General features: G+C 49.5%; 2 protein-coding genes across 2 annotated transcripts; one reads left to right on the forward strand and one right to left on the reverse strand.

The window, feature by feature from the left end:
• Positions 1-502: 502 nt before the first annotated feature.
• Positions 503-1,711, forward strand: LOC128713690 (retinol dehydrogenase 13). The gene is made up of 3 exons (XM_053808591.1): positions 503-600; positions 693-1,514; positions 1,576-1,711. The coding sequence occupies exons 1-3, from the start codon at positions 503-505 to the stop codon at positions 1,709-1,711; spliced, it is 1,056 nt and encodes a 351-aa protein (XP_053664566.1).
• A 14,954-nt stretch (positions 1,712-16,665) lies between these two features.
• LOC128709316 (patj homolog) lies at positions 16,666-19,191 on the reverse strand. Its single transcript, XM_053804306.1, has one exon. It carries the CDS (start codon positions 19,189-19,191, stop codon positions 16,666-16,668), a length of 2,526 nt encoding a protein of 841 aa, XP_053660281.1.
• Positions 19,192-21,143: the final 1,952 nt, after the last annotated feature.

Raw genomic sequence — 21,143 nt, forward strand, 5'->3', positions numbered from 1 at the left:
ATGTTTACCGATAGTTTAAAATGCTATGTATGTGCAATGGATTAGCAATTGAAACTGATTGAACATGTGAGGCATTAAGTCGAAAGTTATTGAACGAAACATGAATCATATTTTGAGATATGTTTGATGCTGCCAATAATGTAATGTAATAATAAACAACTAGCATCACATTTCCAGACATTTAACTAGATTTCGGGATGCCTACTTGAGCTGTCTGCTTAGCTCAAAACAGACATCAAGTCCATTGACCCGATGTAATCTCTGCTCACTGCTGCCCTGAATCGGTGGTACGAGTGAGCTTCAAATTAATCACTTCCGGTAGGGACAATTGAAACCTTTCCGTTGCAACAGTTCGGTGGGTTATGAGTGGCGTTGATTCCAGAATCATTCAATTGCTGAACGCTAAAACAAACGCGCTGAACAAACGCGTACGAGTGAGTTTCGTTTGGGTTTTTGAGCATTGGTGGTAGTTTGGGCTTCAACCTCGTGCACTGTGGACGGTATGGATGAAATAAAAAAGGCCCTAACCGAGGCCGACCCATTTGCCAGTTGGTGGCCATTCATAATAGCCGGCATCGTGTTCGTGATCGGCACTGTCAGGTGAGTGGTGATGGGTGGTTAAATCGTCATGTTCGATCCTTCAATCAACCTCCCATTGCGCACCTGCGTTTCTCTCCCGGGTGCGTGTGCAGGACGTACATGGGTGGACAGCCCTGCCCGAATGGGAACACCATCCCGGAACGTGTAGTCGTGGTGACGGGAGCGTCCGGAGGCATCGGACGTGAGGTATGCCGAGAGTTGGCACGGCGGAAGGCGAGATGTTTGGTTCTGGCCTGCCGCAGCACCGAGCAGGGTGATGCGTTACGAGAGCTGCTCCACCGAGAAGCGCCCGACTGTACGTGTGAGGTGTTCGTGCTGGATCTACGCTCATTCGACAGCGTGCGGAGATTTGTGCGGCAGGTACAGGCGCACCATCCGACGGTGGATGCGCTGGTAAACTGTGCCGGAGTAATTTTCCAACCGGGCGGACGCACCGTGGACGGATACGAGCAACATCTGCAGTGTAACTTCCTGTCTCACTTCTTGCTAACGCAACTGCTTCGACCCCAACTGGTTCGGTCGCAGTACGGTGGCCGCGTGGTGAACGTATCCGCCCATGGGTACACTGCCGCCAAGATCGTCGATCGTGACGACCCACTCAATGTACGTCAGCTTACGCAGAGCGGACGGGATGCTTTCGCCCACTCAAAACTGGCCATCGTGCTGGCGAGCAGAGTTCTGGCCAGGAAGCTCCAGGCAGAGGGGCATCAAACCACCGTCAACTGCTGCTCACCGGGGTTGGTCCGAGGTACCGGACATCTGCGGCACTCCCCCATCATGAAGGCACTATTCGCGAAGGTGCTCACCTTTCCCTGGATGTGGCTGTTCATGAGGAGTCCGGCACAGGGCGCACACACCATCGTTCGCCTAGTAACGGACCCAGAACTGGCCAGCTGCAACGGAGACTTTTTCAAGTAAGTGTTTGCCCTGAGGCGTCCACAACGCGAGTGTTAATTTTTTGATGCCTATCAACAGTGATTGTGAGCGTGTGGAGATGTCAGACCTGGCGAAAGATGACGAGTTGGCCGAACGGTTGTACCACGCTTCGCTCAGTGCGGTTGGGCTGAGTGAGACTTCCTCGCAGCAGCATATCAAGGGCAAGAAGAATTAGCCGAGCAACACAGCAAACGGGAATGAAATCACCAAATACTCCGCCTGCAAGTATGCAATCCGCATCGCACAATCTACGTTTTTGTGGTTCCATTTCAACTCTTTGTTTAGCGCTGTCCAAGTTTGCACGCCTTTCACAACAAATAAATTCTCGTAGTATTATGCTTTGCTAATTCTACAAATTACACTCAATCTGTGGGTACAGCTGCCGGGGAATCAATCTTCCATGATGTACCCGGTTCTAAATCTATATTTAATGCGTGTTGTCTTGCCGCTATGCCTTGTTTTGCTTCCGCCGTAGCATTATTTGCACCCTCCAAACCCACGAAGATATCTTCCGACCACGGCCAAACTTACCTTACGTATCGTTGTATTTTCTGACACGTTTACATCTACCTTCTGGTTCCGTGCGATAAGGATGCGATTAAACGCTCTCCCCACCTAGTCATTACTACTGCATAAACTGGGGACTGTGATGAGGCTGTTCGGACACTTGTGCCGGAGCCTGGCGTTAGGTAACGGAGTGGTAAAGAAGAGGCATCATAAAAGATAATTTAACACTCTTAATATTTGGGAACAGACTGTAATATGCTAGCGCCTCATTGCTTTTTTGTTACTCTCTTTCTTTCCGTGAGGAAACCACCGAGTGGTCGATGAAAATGGGTATCGTTTATAACTTTTGCTGTAAAGTTACACCGTTTACTTACCATCATGGCTGGGAAGTTTCTTTCAATGCAATAATGGGATTTCGTGCTTTTATTGGGAGTTTCGGGGAGTTGGAGAGCAGCTAGTTGAAACATTTGTTCCCTATCGGGAACTTTTCGATTCGAGTGTATTAAGCTTGTGTGCGAGTGTGAAAAAAACGGCCTGTACACTCAACTCCTGGACGTCCTGGAGACACACCAACAAAGCAACATATTTCACAGCCATCTGTCACATTTAGACGACGACGATACTCTGCCCACACTACCAATTGACGTTACAATCGGGGCTTTCACAAAGTGGGCTCCGGTTTTCGTACGCCTTACCGCACACCATTTACAGCCCGCCATAAAAGCAAACCGACCCAATCGGACTGATAAGCGTGAGAAGCGTTTCAGCACACCACCACCAGTGCGTACCGCATCACGCCCACATCCATCCAAACCTCCGTTCCTTTGTCAGCATCCCAAGAAAAATGCGTGTCCCATGAAGTAACGTAGCGAGTTTGGATGAAACTTTGCATTAATCAGCCTTACCGCTTCTAAATGGGTTTTCGGACACAGTTTCGGAAACAATGAAACCCTTTTTTTTGTACCACTAACCAATTTTCATTCTGATTTGTTTGTTTTGTTTTTTTGTTTGTTTTTTTTTTTTTGGTTTGTTGATCCATTTAATTAAATTCTTATTTTTCATTATTTTTATAATTTTTCCTCCGATGCGTTCCCTTTCCGATCGCGCAACATTCGCGTTGTTAGGACAAAATTGCGCTCTAGAATTGTTGGTTGTTCACTTTCTTTAATTTATTATTATTTTGCGTGTGTGTTTTTTTCTGTAATGTGATTATGGTGTTGTTGCTGCTGATGCTTGGTTTGGTTTTTGAAGGGGACGCAATAATGTGCAAGTGTTACATCATCGCGGATGTGTGGGAATATACGGTGAGCGGTGTACCTCGTGTTTGAGTATGTATATGCAATATATTATAGAGCGAAAGAGAAAGAGAGGTGTACAACGTTTTGTTCGGCGTAGTGAGGGCATTAAGGGTACTAGAGATGAATAGAATTTAATGAAGTGTTAACACACTGCCCAGCTTTGCTAACCATTTTGTCTATCATTCTCTCTCTTTCTCCCTCTCTTTCTCTCTCTTTTCATTTATCTTTCCTCAAAGTTGCTAACGTTTTATCTATGGTGTGATTATCAACTCTTATTATCAACTTTATTTTCTCATCTGTGTGTGCCATTGTTTTTAAGCGATTGAGTGGTTTTTGTATGTTTGTAATTTTTGTTATTTTTTCACTCTGTTTTTTACATCTAACGTTTTTTTTGCTTCAAGGGGTTTAAGATTTCTTTAAGAAGTTTTGGTTCATTTTCCACGTATTTTTTCATCCTTTCCTTGATTTGATGCTTGTGGTCAAGTTAATGTAATGCATGCACATGATATATTTGTGTTTCTTTTGTTTTTTTCACACTCATTTTTGTTTTGTCTCATTGATTCTCCTCCCAACCGTTCTATTTTGGTTCTGGGCGACCGCTACTTGGTTCTCGAATGTATTGGGTGCTTAAAAACTTGCTCAATTGCGACTAGCGACAGCCGCACGTTGAAGGTGCAGTGCATTGTTTTCGCCTAATACAACGCAACCACACATACCACCTTGCCCCCGATGGTGGGTGGAAGGAGAAGGAAGTAACATTGTATATAGATATATTTTCTTTTGCATAACGTTTGCATTATAACTAAACAGGAACAGAAAATTAGAAACAAACAAACCATTCCTAACTAAGCAACGATCGGTTGATTTTCTAGCATTCATCTCGTCCGTTTTGTATTTTATTCTGCACCTTCGGATCGATTTCGGTTTTTTTTTGTTTTGAAACATTTTTCTCTTTTATTCCTGAAGATCCAACAGTCGTCTTTCTTTTGTCTATTATGTTACAAACTATGAATAAGGATTACAATATTAGGAATATTTTGTGAGCTGTTGCTTCTTTCACTGAGCTGCGGGATGGTAACAGCAAATTGTTCCACTTTGATTTGTATCGTTCGTTTTAGCGGTTTTGTTAGATTTGCTAATAAACAATTTATTAAAACTTGCATGTGTAGCTAGTGTTCTTTTTTCCTTTGGGACCAGCAATCGGAACAGTTGCGCTCATCGAACGCGTTAGTGTAAATTTACCACGGGTACTTTATTAATTGTTTTCAGTTGCGTTTATATTGGGATGTTTCGTGTTAAGTATTCACAAACAAAAAATAAAGAAACGATGCTTGTTTCCATTAACGTAGTTTTTTTCGTAAGAAATTCTAAAATTCAACAAACAACACGTTTAAACGTTTCTATTCGTTACAAAAAAAAACAATGTAATCTGAGTTTTGTCATGCTTTTAACGTGTTTATAATTTTCCGTAATTATCATATCCCTATAATTTTTTTATCGCTTTCAATGAAATAACTCAATTTTTGCTCAAATTAACCAAAGAAAATGGTGTATTGGTTCCTTTGGGTTTGCTTATATTTTCCTATATTGTGTGTTATCTTCATTGATTACTTGGTTCTCTTTCGCTATAGTTTCCACTTACTGTTATGTAGGCATATCTATGCGGAAACTGTACTTGCGGTTTTGTTTTTGTTTTCTCGCTGTGAGATGAATTCATTTTCTTAAATTAATTTTGCTAGCAAATTATTTAAAAAACATAACGATGTTTTCCTTTTTGCGGTATTTTCTGCCCGTTTTCTTCGTCTTTTCCACTCTGTCGCATGAGAGTGCGTGTGTTTGCAGTTGTTTTTGTGTTTCTTCTTCAGTTAGATGTGATATGTCAAACCGGTTCCACCCGCCCTACGTCTTTCCACTCTTGCGTTGGAGTTCTTCTTTTCTCGCCCTGGTGCTACCTTGGTGCCCCACCCGGACCGAAACACTTAAAGGAGTTGGTGCGTTGATTAGAGTACAAACAGTAGCATCACATAGCAGTCAAGTATCGTCAAACAAACGATACGCATACGCGCTCTCTCTCTATATCTAAACAAACAAATTAAAAGCATAAACGGACACTAACCCAATACCGAAAGCTTATTTAACGTATTTTTTTTGTTTATTATTTTTTGTCGATTAATCGTCTCCATCCGCCTTAAGCCTTACCACTACGCGTCCTTGCTCTCCTGCTGCTGCTTAAATAAAGAGTAACGAACACTCACTGATTATCACAAGATTGTTGTGTTGTGCACTGGCTTACTGGTCACCGAATACATGCGCTGAGTTAGTGTGTTTGCGTGTGTGTGGTGTGGTTGTCAGGCTTGCCGCCATGTAAACATTTACAAGAAGCGATAAGATACGGGTTTTCGCTCTTTTAAAAGGGATAGTTTTCCGGTGCAGAAAGGATAAACGCCCTAATGATTATTGTGTCGCTTTCTGTCCATCGCACTCGTCTTAATTTAATTGTTGCGTGTGATTTTAGTTATTACCACTACAGTTTTTCACTTAGCCGTGTAGCCTGATATTCTTTCTTACTGGGGCAAAACGCACGCGTCTGTTTGATTACCTTTTTAACAGTGAATTCTTGCTGCCAACATGTATAACACAATGATCTCACCTGCTTACCAAGGTACAGAAAGCAAGCATGAACAACCAGCAAACAGGCATTGGGAAAGCATTTGTTTGCATAAGTGTCTAACGCCTTTTAGAAACAAATTTCCCCAGACGAGTGTGAAAACGCCGTAAGATATGCAATTCGCGAGTTTTGGTTCATTTTCCGCACGTTTGACTGCATTTGGCCCAATGACTGGTCCGTGATCTCATGGATCTCGATAAGTGGAGTTTGAAAATTATAGCATACTTTCAGGCGTATACACCCCTAATGCAGTAGCGGATCCCTTTTGAGCGGATTAAATACGCTTTCTTCTATTTTGCTTTCAGGTGTGGCATTTTTTGTCCGTTTAAGGGAACGAAATGAAGTTCGCGATAAGTAGTTGCAGATATCAAGTTCATCATGGCCACTGCAGGATAATACGGCGTAATGGAATCCTCTTCCCGGTCTACAGTCTACTAGTAATGCACTATAGTACAACATCTGCAGGGTATTGTGCGTGGGAGTGTGTGTTAAAGATTAAAAAAATCCCTCTAAATCACACAGAGCAAAACAATCCATTAACCAACGAGCTATTATTAAAGCGGCTTTCAGGAGTAAAACAGATGGTACGTCTTGCGGATTGCATACTTGTTCGGGTGTTGGTTCAAAAATAAAATACGCCCAAAAATTATGCAACCCACCGGACACCCACGCCCCTTGAAGTTATGCTAATCGCACAGCAAAATGGCTTTAGTAACGGCTTGTTGGTCAACTTGTACCACAACGATCAACAGGGTTGTGTGTCTAGTGTGTTTTCCTCCCCCTCGTGCGTTTGAGCTATCAACTTCCACTGTCGTTTGCTTGCGTCCCTACCGCTCTATTCGTTTTCCTAATAATTTCGATAAAATAGTTACTTACACTCTTCGGCGTGATTAGCTTGCAATTCTTAACTAGTCCTACTTACTTAGATCGTCACAGTGTATAGTTTTTTGTTTTTTGGGGAGATAATAGAAATATCTATGAAGTACAGAACCGTTCCAATGTTTGTGCCCGTGCCGAGAAAGCAAAACCGCACCTCTTGCGTTCTCATTTCATCCTGTGCCTCTTCCTCTCTTAGCGGGAGGCTTAATCCCGTGTCTCTATTCGCTTTTTGTTTTATATGTTGCCAAAGGCCGCTGCTAGTCTCGTTTTAGGAAGATATAAATATGATATTATGAAAAAGGACGCGTTTACATCTAGCACGTCTCGTTTAAAGGGGAATTTGTTTCACTATTCCTAGAATGGTGGAAAACGTTTTGTAAGTGGGTTTGTTTGGTTTTCTGTTGTTTAATTTTTATCTTTCTTTTTTTCTCTTTCTTTCTCTCTCTCTCCAACATACTTTCTCTTATTCTTTTATGAGTTTGTTTTTTTTTTCTCATTACATTTTAGTTTTATTTTTACTTTATTTTTGTCGTACTCGTTTCTGATTTCGTGTGGTATTTTATACTGTGCCTGATTAAGCATTGTTATGCATTTTTATTCCTTTGTCAATTTTTTATCAGAACCTTTAGGCAATGGGTTTTTTGTTATTGTTCTTTTATAAATGTCGGTTCGGTATTTTTCTATATTTCCAGTGTTTCTCAAGTTCAATCAAGCTGTCATTTTTAGAGCAAAACAAAGGGAAAATTTTAAAAGGTTATGGGTATAGCAGGAAATCCCTGTGTGTGCCACAGCCACTCCAAAACCAGGTCAATGGGATCGGATCAAACCGTAAGAAATCATCTACAACCAAACCCGTTTACGACCGTCTAACCGTCGTTTTCGTCCCGTATCCCTCCAAACGGTGAATGTCAAGGATCAGGTTGTAGGACAAAAATCGATAAAAATGTTAATTGCCACCATTTAGCGAGACAACTGAGCCGACAACAAAATATCGGTGGCACGAGCAAACAAAAAACACAGCGCTGGAAAAATGATCACAAAAAAACGAGCAAATAATTTCATTTCGATGAGGAGCAAAAGGCAACCGTTCGTGCCGGTGTATGTGAAAGGTGGTTACTGCAAGGAGAATAATTGTACTGTGGCAGCCATTTTCGATTTCATGCCTCACCGGATAAATTATGGTATCCGGTGGTGCGCATACGATGACATTAAAAATAAAGGCTTTGGGAAATAATGTTACTTCCCACCGGAACATAAAAAAAATTGTTCCAAATGTTCGATCGGACAATGTTTCCCTGTCCGACCAAACGTTCTACATGGGGGACCGTTCTGCAGTAGCAAAGCAAGAAGTAATAAACAGGACGTTACCAGCGAGATAAACGCGAATATGGCGTTGAGTGTATTGTATGATCCAACCGTTGCTACGCAGAGACCGTAACCCATGCACTTAATTGTTTTCTCTTAGCGTGTCGCTGACCTAGAGTTCATTACCAAAGTGCAACTGCCGACTGCCGGCAAACGAAAAAAAAGAAAAAAAACAAATGGCGACACAAAACGATAACGCGATGATGGTAATAGTACTAAAAGGAATATAGCTCTTATATATCGATTACTTCACGCGATTGCACCGACAGGTAAAATTGGAAGCGAAAGGACATTTGGCAAAAACAAGTAACAAAAAAAAAACACTGTAACAAATCCTTTGGACACAGCGGGCCGAGGTGGAATAAATGTGTTTTCTATCCCGCGGTTCCATTTGGTTCCTTGTTTTCGCAAACCGTACCAGATGCTTTCTGATTGATCAATATCAACCGAAGGAAATAGGCCGCGGGTGCGTTGATATAACGAGAAGCGGCCAAAAAAATACATACGCCCGAAACGCGGCAATCCGCATTTCGCTAGCGTTAGTTGCGTACGTTCCGCGTAACGGCAAAGGAAGGAGAAGCTGTTGGGCGTTTTTTGTGTGTGTGCGTGTGCTTTCCTCTCATTCTACCCTCAATGTTTTTATTCTATTCACGGTTTTGAGGTCCCGAGTTTTATTTCCGGTCGACTGAGCATTGGTTTTAGCAGCAGTGCTACACGGAACGCTTGGGAATTTTTATTCAAATTTGCATCTTTCCAGTTTTTTCGTGAGTCTCCACCACTCCTCCACAATCGAATGGGCACGTACAGGGAGTGGGAGCGAGCCAAAGTGGTTACCAGTGTTTTTTTTTTTGCTATCCAATCAAGGAGTAATACTCCTGACACTGGGGATGGTTTTCCGGCAGAGGCCTTTTGGAATTGCCCTATTTCTAGCCATTCTAGCTGATTCGCCCGGATGACGTCAGTAAACCTGCTGTGGAGCGTACAAGGAAACATAAACCGTACCAAACAATTACCAAGAATTGGTCCTACTGCACAACCGATTCAATTAAAGATGCATACATGACACAATTTGATGGATTCTTGCAAACCCACCAGGCAATCTGCATTAAAACGTTGTATGTCGGAATAGTGACAGTAACCAAGTTTTTGGGCCTTCCCCACCCCCTCGAAACGAGTTCCAGACGTTTGTCTTTCAGAAAGTAGAAGTGTGTGAAGCATTTTGAGTGAGAGGAATCCTGGTGAATCCCCACGTCCGGGTAGGAAACTCTTCAAAACTCTGGTCTTGGTACATAGGTGACTCAGTCGTAGTACTGCCATCTTGCCATGACCATTACCAGAGGTAGAAGAAGAAGGGATAGGGGAATCCCCACCAGGCATTGGGATGGAAACGTTCACACAGCGTGAGCCTCGTGACAATGCAGACATCCAGAATCCTGGTGATTCCCCACAATTCCGATAGCCAACTCTTCAAAACTCTGGTCCTGGTACATGGGTGAGTGACTCAGTCGTTGTACTGCACCGGCCATCTTCCCATAACCATTACCAGTGAGTGGATTATCCACCATTACCATTGTTCCATCGCATGGCCGGGACCCTGCAGGGCTTTCTGTGCGATGTACGGTCGACACAGTGCAATATGTTGCGTTATATTTGAATAGACAGAGGGAGCGAGAGAGAGAGAGGAAGAAAAAACACAAATAAACAAAACACCGATCTTAACCACAAAACGATTGTACGGCGAAACCACTAAGATTTGCGCTGGTCATGGATTGGTGTGCCTTTGTTCTGGGCTTTCAACATCTTCGCATGTTTCTTTTGACTCTTTGCTTTTTTTTTCGTTAGTCCTCTCTATTCCCTGAACATGACAGGACACTCCTGTGCCTGGCGGTACAAAATGAGGCACGATGGTACAAACGGTTCACAACAGACTGGACGAAATGGTGTTACTGCAGGCGAAACCTGTCCGGCGGAACGGGGAACGGAGGCTTGCGGTACGCATTTCGCGATTGTTTCGGTGTGCTGCCCATCTAATCGGAAACGAGGAACAAAGCACGACAAAGTTTGTACCTGCCGCACCTGCACGATCAGGTGGCGTTGATTTACTAGTCCAATATGTATGTGTGGCCTCGTTACTAAGGTGGATGAGCTGTGAGTTGATAGTGTATTGTTTGTGCGCTGGGTTTCGTTTTTGTTTTTGTTTGTATCGTTCTTACTGTCTCGTTATCGCTTGCTCTCGCTACCGGCCAGAAACGTCGAGCTTATGGCGTTGGTGTATAGGTGTGTGAGTGAGTGGGTACCACAGTACATTTTTCGGAAGGTTGTTGAATTTTTTAACACCTCCACCGCAAATGATGAAGCAGCTTTTCTTTTTCCTTCGATGTTCCGATATGTATGTGTGTGTGCGTGTGTGTGGCAGAGTATATAGCATGTGTGTGTGTTTGTTTTTGGGATTATATTATGTCACGGTAGGATGAAAGGCAGGCTCAGCTTCACTAGTCACGCCGGTAACCAAACGAGGCGCCATATTGGAATGGGAGATTGTTTCGGCTGCGGTATCCTCCGCGTTTTCAACCGATTTGAAACAAAAGGCGATCTATTAGCTAGGCTTTTCATCACAAAACACATAATGTACGGTGCGTTCCGTCGCCATTTGTATCCCTGGTGGTCCCGCCTGTGCGCGATTCCACGCGGGATTGGTTCCGGTTTCGCGTTGTTACATTTGCTGTTGTTTTCCTAATCATTCCATCCGGTGCTAAACAGCACTGCGAAATAATTGATACAGTACTGCTGGCAGGCAGTGCCAACAGTTTTCGGCAAGCACCAGCGCCGTGCGTCCTGTACGCTCTGAAACAAAACCGTCGACAGCTTGTGTGGGCGAATCCAAGATGGCGCTCAGGGCCCCAAGAACTATTTTAAAACAGATGGACCCCATGTACGCGCGAACCAATGCCCGCAAAGGTTTGTGTGACTGTGTTATTTCCCTTCTCAACGATACACACTATAATAACGAAAAATTCGCCGTAATGCGATTGTGAACAGCTTGGCCAATTTCGATCGTTAAAAAAACGCAGCCTCCACACACAGGAGGCTGGGAGTTGCCCTTGTCCGGAAAAAAAAGAAACCAAACGAGGTCATGAAATTCGCGCCTGCCTGGCGGGAAATTTATTGCTCCAGAATAAATGCTGACTTGCCGCAAAATTGCTTGCTCCCTCGTGTGCCGACCCCGTCACACGCGCGTCTGCCGGGCGCACAGAACCGGCGTACGTCCAACAAGTTGCACACCAAACACCGGAGCCCCAACTGTCCGGAAAAAAAACATGGGAGTACCATATGGGCGATGGTGCTGGTACACGCGAAACGTGTACATCGTTGCCTCCCCAGGCTGCCGTGTGCTAAAATCTACCGAAAAATTCAAATAAACGACCGCGAACGTTGCGAGCACAAAGCAAGAATAACAGCTTTGCTGGCGTGGCGGAACGACAAGACAACTTCGCCGAAGCGTAACGTCTGTCCCGGGTATCTCCAAATGAAAAGTTAGTGTAAACTGTTGCGTAACGCTGTGTTCTTGTGTCCTCCCTGCCTATCTATAGCGCTCACTCGCCGTCTCCCGCTGCCCCTTTACGGCAGCTAAAGTTTGGTGTATTAAATAAATATGTCAATTCTCCACCATTTCGGAGGCACTGCCGGGATGTCCGTGCTCCGGAGGACATAAATAATCCTTCGAAGTCAGCGTGTCAGCGCTCCTAAAACAACGATGATGCTTCATGCCCATCATGTCAAGTACACCACGGCCCAACCACACGCTTGAGGGTTGTCGCTTCTACCAAACCTGAGACGCTCCACTCTCGAAAGCGAGGATCTCTGTGTGAGGCAGCGTCAGACATCTGAAAAGAGCTCCAGAGGCGAAGCTACGCAAGGTGGGGTTTCTTAAAAAGTTTGCTCCCAAAGTTTCTTCCCCAACGGAAACGGCCGAGATGCCTCAATGTTGTGCTGCATTTGGGGCGTATATTCTTCCCCAAAACCACAGCAAACCCAACACACGCCCTTACGGCATAAAATTACCAGAAAATGCGTGGACATTAAGGTCCGAATCGCCGATTCTTGCCGTGCTGAAATTGCTAGAGTGCTTTCGCTAACATTTGCTTACCGACTAGCGACCACCGGAGCAGTGCGCCTCCGGCTGGTTTGTTACCGGGCAAGCGGTTGCGGGATGCTACCGGCGGGAACGTACCTTTCAACGCACCTCCGACTCCGTGCCCGGGGGAACACAAAAGGGAACACGACTTGCGACTGTTTGCTTGTTTGCTCCCGGTGGCCCTTTTGTCAGTTTTTCTGGTGAACTTTTGCTGTGCACACCGGGAAGGGGGGTGGTGAAAGGGGGAACTCGTGTTCTTTCGGAGATACCTTGGGGGATTCGGTTAGGGTTTTCAGGGCAGCTAGGACACTTTTCAATTCTGGCGAATGACCCCCCCCCCCGAGCAAACACACATTACACACCGGCTGTAAGTTGAGCTCGCCCTTAACTCGCCACCCACAACAGTGTTGCGTGCTCATTTATAACCTCTTCTCGAAAAAAAAAGACCCAGACAAATGAGTTCAAGTGTCATGACATCCTGCCACCGTCGATGCCGTTCCGTCATCTGCACTATTGCGACGATAACTTATTGCATTAATGTGTGGCAAGGTGGTGACTGCGAAATAAATCCATCCACATTGACAGCTCCGCCGGGCGAGTGGTTGTGTGAAACAGGGCCCATCCGGACATCTGACTGGCGTGCCGTTGTGCAGTTTGCGGGTCATCAGCTTGTCACCTGCCACCGCTTGCCCAAGGTCGCCAGTCATCTGGATGGATTTACGCTGATGAGCTTACAGGGGGAGGTGGGGGAGGGGGGTGTTTCTGAGCCGACTTGCCTCGGTAGCTTCGTCCTGAGCGGATTGTTGCCAGCAGAGGCGGGCGGGAGATGCCAAAGTTTGGACCAACTTTTCGTACCGGGGAGCAAGTAAACCACATTGCCTAACTTCGGGCGTGGCTGGCATCGGTGTCGAAGCGCCCAACCAGTATTTCGCTCGCACCGGAGGCAAGGGCTTTTGGTAACGTGGTGTACGACGAGTTCGTTAAAAGAGGAACAAATGGGGCAGTGTTTTTGTGGTTGTTGTTGCTACCTCCACCTTTACTCCCGAACATCCTGCAGAGTACCTTTTTTTTTATTCACCTTCGGCACGGACAGGTTCCGGGATGGAGAATTCTTACGGAATCCGTTCCGGTCTTCTTCTCGGCCGAAGACACACGAGTTTCGCCATCTTTGTTTTAGTTGTTTCGTTACTTTTTTGTTTTTGTTTTTGTGCAACCTTCTACGGTAAAACGACCAAGACCGGGTACTGGATGGGTGGATCAAGTCCGATAAAGCGGAAAGGCAGAAAAAGGTCTACACTTTCACTTCCACTAATGGGGCTGAAAACCGTTCCCAACCACCGTGTGCGGGTTGCAGGTTGGGTCAGGGGAAACCGGTGTTCCTTTTCTCTCGTATCGGGCGGAAGAGAAGGGGGGGGGGGGGGGGGGGTGGGGTGCCCATTTTATGGGTCCAGCATTATTACCGAACCCAGGGCGGGCCAATCTCCGCACCCAGCGCCACCCTGGGTACGGAAGGGATATGGTCGGCCAACCAGGAAGGAGGGGTTGGGGAGGTGGTGGTGGGGTGGGGGGGAAACGAAAATTCTGCCCACCTTTCCACCGCACGCAACGGAAATCGCCGTGGAATTTATGCACAACCACACCACTTCCTGGCTGGTAGTAACCAGTTTTCACATTACCATGCGTGCTTGTGTGTGTATGTGTGTGTGTGTTGTAATACGCACGGGAGATGCGTGTGTGTGCAAAGCTACCCCGGGAGACTAGGAAGATATGCATGCGATATAATTTTGCTGCTTTGCGAGCAAACCCTCTCGGCAGCCAAAATGACACACGCTCCGTTTGGCATTGCTGCTTGCCTAATTCAGCCCGAATGGGAGGTTTCTTGTATTTTTACCGTATTGAGAAGACTTTTTTCTTCCTGGAAAAGGGTTTTTTTTTTTATTTTTGGTTGGAGGTTCGAACTCTTGTTGGTTGGACGACGCTAGCGGACGCGGAATCATGGCAAATGATGTGCGGAGGAACGGGGGTAAGTGCCACCCTCAGCAGAACTCAACCACCCAACGGTGAAGTGGGGGCCGGTGCTCCAAGGATGATGCCGGCACTACAGCCGACACCCGGCGTTCGAGTGGCGTTCGCGTTGTGCAACCTACAGCACGTCGAACGTTCCATTCTCGAGCACGTTATGCAAGCACGCCTCCAACTCCAAACATCCGACGTTAACCCAAAGCAAGGGGGAGTGAGGGGGGGGGGGGGGGGGAGGGGTGAGGGGGTTTTATCTTTTTTCTGCGTAACGAATTTCCGTCACCTCGAGAACACTCATCGATCAGCTTCATCGCAACACCGCCGTCCGCCACGGGATTGCAGGGTAAAAGCTCAACCCGACCACCCAGGCGTAGAAGTACGTGCAATATGACTTAATTTACTACCATCCGCAGCGGGGCTGTGCGAGTCCGTTCGAGCACCAAGAAGGTGTGTAAAGCAAGGGCAAAAATCCGGTACACCCCGGGAAGCTGACCGTGCCCGGACGTTGCAAACAGCTCGGAAGCTGTCAGAAGTTTCGCGCAAAAGAATCACTACCGGCATCCTTCATCCCTATCTAATTTCCACGCGGCGCACACGCCCATCGCTCATCGTTCCCTCGCCGAGGTGTGTCATCCGACTCCCGGGGGGCGCGTGTGTGGGCAGTGGAACCGCAAGCAGGCGCTTGATGGATGAAGTATGATTGAGCTGGTGTTCGGTGGCGCTAATGCAACGATGGCATGACGCCGATAATGAGGGACCGGGAGGGGCTGTATGGGATGCGAGTGGGTGTTTTACGTACACCGACATGCGGGCTCAAATTTCGCGACCCGCCGTACGAGGAACGCAACCCGGCTTGATGTTTATCTACATCGATGACTCGAGGCATTAAAGCGCGTCACAATAGCTGTCCGCACGGTTCGCTGCAGATAGCCTGGTTCTCTGGTAGGAGGATTTACTACACTCCACCCCGCAATACAATAGTTTTTTTTTTCGGGAGCTTCAACATTACCGCATCCCAATCGGTTTTCGGCAGCAGCTCGCACGAACCTTCCGGGGCGGTCCCGTGCCGCAGAGCGGTGGTGAAAGCGCCCTCTGCCGGAATTTGCGTGGGTTATTTATTGTTGACATTAGCTGATGATTGAATTTTTGCCAACCGCTGCCGGGGCATGAACTGTTCGGCCGGCAGCCCACCGGTTGGACAGCAACCGTGTACGGTGACGCTTCGATTTATCGCAAAGCGGACGTCCGGATGTCACACCGGCCCCCCACTAAAAACCTGGTCCCCTAAAGATACGGGCTGTAAATTTAATACCACCTTAAATTAATGACCTCTCTGGCTGACTGGACGGGGAGTCGTCCCGACCTGGGTCCCGGGATGGGTTCCTCTCAACCCTCTAATGTCAACAAATTATTGCGCTCCGAATGACAGATCCCCGAGGTACAAGTGGAAGCTTCCACCCGATTTATAATCGTGGACGCAGCCAGACATTCGATGTTTTTGGTAGCGTGAAGGTTGCTGTGTTGTCCCAACCTCACCCGGAGAAGAGCCAACACAGCGGTACGTTGCATGGGCACCGACGGGTTGTACTTCGATCATTTTATGACAGGGCGCCCTTGAAGAACAACAGAATGCCGAAAATGCCTTGGAACCCTTGGAATAGTCAAATCGCTATTGCAGTTCACCCGGTTTTACGGCACTTTGCCGCTGCCGACATCGTTTCGGGATTTTTGGCGCTTGAGCGGTTGAGTACGCACGACCTTCAAACAACCCTCCACCAGCGTACGGCGCGATGCGTGCCCTGCCGTGCGACTGTAAAGCTTCCACGCTTGTGCCAAAGTCGTGACGCCGCTCGCATAAATCATATGCCCAATCAACCCGGAGCGGAGGGCGGATCGCCGGGAAAACGGTGGGACGACGGAGTCGGGCGGGGAATGAATATTGATGGAGACATAAATTAGTATCCATGAAGGGGGGGGCGCACATCGCACATCCGCTTTCGGCGAAAAGGTGGACACACGGAGAAATTGGAGCATTGCAAGGGGAGGAAGCGGGCATTGCGGTTTGATGGACGAGCAGCGAAGGGTAATTTGGGGTACGAAGGTAGCTCTCGAGGCACTCGCTTGATTGAACCGTGGTTGAGACACAGGACCGCCACGCGTTACCCGACAACTTGCCGCCCCGCTGGCGCGTGGTCATTGGAAGCATATTGGAGCGGGCGCTGGGTGGCGGGGTTGGGCGGGGTTCGCTGCCGGCCTGGCTAGGTGGTTGGTGTTTCCGGCGTGGAGGACAGATTGTTGTCGGACGTCGACAGGGGCCGGCACAGCCCGATCCGGGCCGGGCCGAGCGGTATGCCCTTCAGTACGCTGACCGCCTGGTCCAGCGTGGCGCTCTGCAGGCTGTGCCCGTTGACCGAGACGAGCCGGTCGCCGGGAAAGATGAAGTTGGTCGTTTCGGCCGAGCCGCCCGGGATGAGCCCGCGCACCACAATCACCGTGCCGTCCGTGTCGAGCGGGTCCTGGTAGTCGAGTATGGAAAAGCCGAAGCCACGCTCCGTCTTCTCGATGTCGCAGTAGAGCACGTCGTTCGTCCAGAGCGCCAGCCCGGACACCTGCTCCACCGACTTGGACCGCTGCTGGTCGGTGAGGGTGGCCGTGCTGGACGTGTAGAGCGAACTCTCCGACTGCGCCTTCGTGAGGATGCCCTGCAGGCACTGGAGGCTTTGCAGCCCGCCCGCCAGTATGCTGCGCGCCTCGAACGCTTCCGCGTTGCGCGACGTGTTGATCACAGTGGGGGGTGAGCTGCCGCGCGCGCAGATCACGCGCACCTGCGCCGGTAGCTCCTTCAGTATCTTCACCACCTCGATGTGCTTCAGGCCCTGGAGCCGATGCTCGTTCACCTGGAGCAGCTCGTCGCCCGGCTTCAGCTGGCCGTCGCGCCCGACCGGCCCGTCCTCCAGGATCGAGCGGATGTAGTGATGCGGGCGCACCTCCACACCGCCCTCCACCTCGACCGTGCCCTCGAGACTGATGCCGAGGCCGGCGAGCTTGCGGATGTCGGCCACCACGATTTGGCTGTGCGGGACCTCGCGGGACCATCGCTGCACCACCGGGTCCGGTTCCGTTCCCCGTGCCGTCCGCGTATCACAGCTGTCACTGTCGGCGGCCGCTAGCGGTGTGGTCGCCGACCCCGCCCTCGCCAGCACCGACCCATTCGCGTACAGCGCCCGGTGACCGTCCGCGGCGCCATTCTGGCGGTCGTCCTCCGCGTCCAGCAGCGGCTCGTCAACGGACGGTGGTGCCTCCGTGCCGTTCTCCAGTGCGAACACGCTCGAGTCGAACGTTGTGCCCGATTCCAGCTCGGGCTCGATACCGCCGCACTCGTACGCACCGCACTCCGTCAGTATGGAGTCGGCGTCCGACCGGGCCGGACAGATGGAGAGCGTCGTCGCCGACGGGGACTGCACGATCGAGCACCGCTGCGACTGGCACTGCGAAGCGCAGTGCGAGAGTGTCTGTGAGTGGGACAGCACCATCCCCACCAGATCGCCACCACTGCCGACGCGGCCGGGATGGGAAGTAGTGTGCGTCGTGCCGTTGCTTCTTCCCCGGTCGCCGGCGGCGTGACAGGCGGTGGACACGCTTGCCGCGGCACTGGTCTGGGGCGCAGCCGTCGGCACCATCGGGTCGATGAGGGCCACCTGCAGATGCTCGTACTTTCGGCCACGCAGAAACCGCTCGAGCGTGAGTCGCACCGCTATGTCGGTGTTGCGCAGGATCTCCACCGCCTGGTGGTTGGTGACCCCGGCCAGCGAGCGGTTGTCCACGGCGACGATCCGATCGTTGATCGCTATCTTGCCACTCATCTCCGCCGCACTGCCCTCGATGATGCTCTTCACAAAGATGCCGGACAGGTCCTCCTCCTCGCAGACGTACCCGGCCACGGTGATGCCCAGTCCGTACACATTTTTCCGCAGCTCGACCTCGTACGTTTCCGTCTCGGGCGTATCGGGCGGGGCGCCGTCCAGCTCGCTGTACTGCGGGGACTGGGGCGTCCCGAGCGGCTCGCTCACCACACCCTCGCCACCGTTGTCCGCCAGCAGCGAGTTGAGGGTCGAGATCGCTTGGCAGTGGAGCTGGTGCGGTGGCAGGGCGGGCAGCGCGATGGAGGTGGGAGAGATGAGCGCCATCGGGCCGCCGTTCGTTGAGTCGAGCGAGCCAACCGTGCCGTTGCTGTTGAGACTGTTGTTGACGGCGACGACCTCGATGTGCGTCGGGCAGAGGACACCACCGGCCGTCGGATCGCCGGTGGCGGTTGCGGTTGTCGTCGTGGCCGCCAGCAATCCCAGCGCCGCCGGTGCGAGCGCACCGCCCGGCTGCAGGAAGGCCCCGGACGTGTAGCCGGCCGTTTGGAGCAGCGTCCGGTCGAGCTCGTCCGGATCGGTGAGCATCTTCGTGGGGATGATCGGTGCATGGCTGGCGAGGGCCTGGTAGTCGGGCGAGGTCGGCTCGACCGGGCGCGCCACTATCAGGCGCACCTGCTGGCCCGACTGCCGCAACACGGTGGCCACCTGCTCCGAGCTGAACCCGCGCAGATTCACGTCACCGATCTGCAGCACGTGGTCGCCGCTCTGCAGACGACCGTCCCGCTCGGCCACCGAGCCGGGTATGAGCGCCTTTATCACCACGCCCGTGCTGCGGCCCCCGACCAGCATAAAGCCGAGCCCGTTACCATCGTTGATCAGATCGATTATCTCCACCTGGGACCACTCCGTGCTGAGCACCATCGCACTAGCACACAGCTGCTGCCGCGCTATCTACTACGCTCGGTACCTGTCCGCGTCTCGGCTGCTTCTGCTGCGATTCCGGCTGGGTTGGAAACCGTTCAAGGTGCCCCTGTCGGAGGTTCATAATCGCAAACCTATCGAGAATGGAAGGTGTTACTTTTAGAATTCGCCCAGTACCTCACAAACAAGCTTCTTCACTTCCTGGGGGACATCAAACATCTCCACAAAAGAAAGGTTTCAATGTCTCCCAGCTCGTCTAGGTATTCGTCTAGGTGGGTATCGTATGTCCAATTCTCAAGGTATTTGATCATCGTCAGATAACTAAATCCCCAAACATTTTATCAACAACTCCTCCCGAGATGAACCGCTCTAAAATACTCTACGCACCTCAGACTTATAGAATTCTTACAGATGCACTTCACTTCCTTGGGATATCAAACATCTCCAGCGAAAATAGCCTTAAATGTGTCGCAATTCGTCTAGGTATTTGGACATCCTCTCTCCAAGATATTCTCAAGGTATTTGATCATCATCAGATAACTAAAGCAACCATCCCCAAAGCATTTTATCAACAACTCCTCGTGAGATGAACCCCTGTAAAATACTCTACGCACCTCAGACTTATAGAATTCTTAAAGATGCCCTTTACTTCTTCGGGATATCAAACATCTCCACCGAAAATAGCCTTAAATGTCTCGCAATTCGTCTAAGATTTTGGACATCCTCTCTCCAAGATGCTCTCAAGTTATCAAGCAACCATCCTCAAACAGCTTGCCCACAACTCCCCCCTAGGTGAAGGTACTCGCGACAAAAGAACCCCTCCAAAAACAACCCCCACTTACCTCAGCCCGCCCACGATGTCCAGAGTTTATTGCGTGGGGACCGTTCCTGCTGACTTTTGCTGCGCCACGAACACACTGTCGGCGGTGTGTGAAAAAAACTGTTTGCCTTTGCTCGAGATGCGACCACACTGTGTGCGGTGTTTGCTTATCACTAAATGGCACTTAACAACAAAACGGAGAAAAAAAATGGAAAACCTTTCACCCACCTGCAGTACTGCCTGCTGGGAGAATGGGGAGGGGTGCGCGGGGGGTGCGGGGGGGGGGGGGGGGTTTAAAGTATTCTTCGATATTATTACAGTGCAGCCAGCACGGTTTGGACAAGTTCAACACCGTTAATGATGCTGAACCGCAAACCAACTTCGCAACACACACACACCCACACACACACCCACACACACACACGCCCACACTTTCTTTGACATTCACCGTTTCCGAGAATTTCACGCTGGTGCCCTAGGACCGGATGTGAAGAAGCCGGCGGATATCTTTCACTGGTTCCGAAAGCCGTTCGGTTGTCACTCGCACTCGCTCCGAAGATGGAATCTTGCTTCGGCAGGCTGCAATAGGACATGCTTGGCCCGAGCTGCCTCCAGACCTCTGGCGTGTTTGTGTTTTCCCAATGGCCGACACCTTCCTGCCGTGGCTTCTGGCGATTGATAACGAGTTGATGTTGGTTGATTGTAGGCGAAGCGTTTTGAGGGATTCGGAGACTGGGAAAGGATGGCGCTGTTGATAGGCGGGTAGTGCCGAGACTTGTTGGTTGATGGTTCCCAAAACCCCCCGCTTTCCGGGCTTCCCACTACGCTTGGCAACTGCGCTCGCCAGCAGTGTTGGCTACGAATACTCTACACTCTACGGTGGGATATTGTTCCACGCAGTAAAAACCACATCGTTTTCCCACAAAAAGGGAGTGTACGAGCTAGACGAGAGTGTCCACCACCGGTCACTATGCTGCTGCACATTGTGGGCGACGGTACCGCCAAGCCGCGGCCCAGCAGTGGCAAGGGTTTTTACAGCTGGCAACACATTTTCGGCTCCTGTGTCGCAACGGTGCAACGGTGTGCGGTGCTGTTACGAAATTAGCAGCACGAGCTCGGAAATGTTTTCCGA

This window comes from Anopheles marshallii, chromosome X (genome assembly GCF_943734725.1).
Source record: "Anopheles marshallii chromosome X, idAnoMarsDA_429_01, whole genome shotgun sequence".
In the NCBI taxonomy this organism is placed as follows: domain Eukaryota; kingdom Metazoa; phylum Arthropoda; class Insecta; order Diptera; family Culicidae; genus Anopheles; species Anopheles marshallii.

Bases quoted from the DNA above. Each gene is read 5' to 3' on its own strand.
- LOC128709316 (XM_053804306.1), bottom strand. From the start codon at position 19,191: ATGGTGCTCAGCACGGAGTGGTCCCAGGTGGAGATAATCGATCTGATC.
- LOC128713690 (XM_053808591.1), top strand. From the start codon at position 503: ATGGATGAAATAAAAAAGGCCCTAACCGAGGCCGACCCATTTGCCAGT. The intron at 601-692 runs GTGAGTGGTGAT...GTGCGTGTGCAG, and splicing joins TTCGTGATCGGCACTGTCAG to GACGTACATGGGTGGACAGC. The intron at 1,515-1,575 runs GTAAGTGTTTGC...GCCTATCAACAG, and splicing joins TGCAACGGAGACTTTTTCAA to TGATTGTGAGCGTGTGGAGA.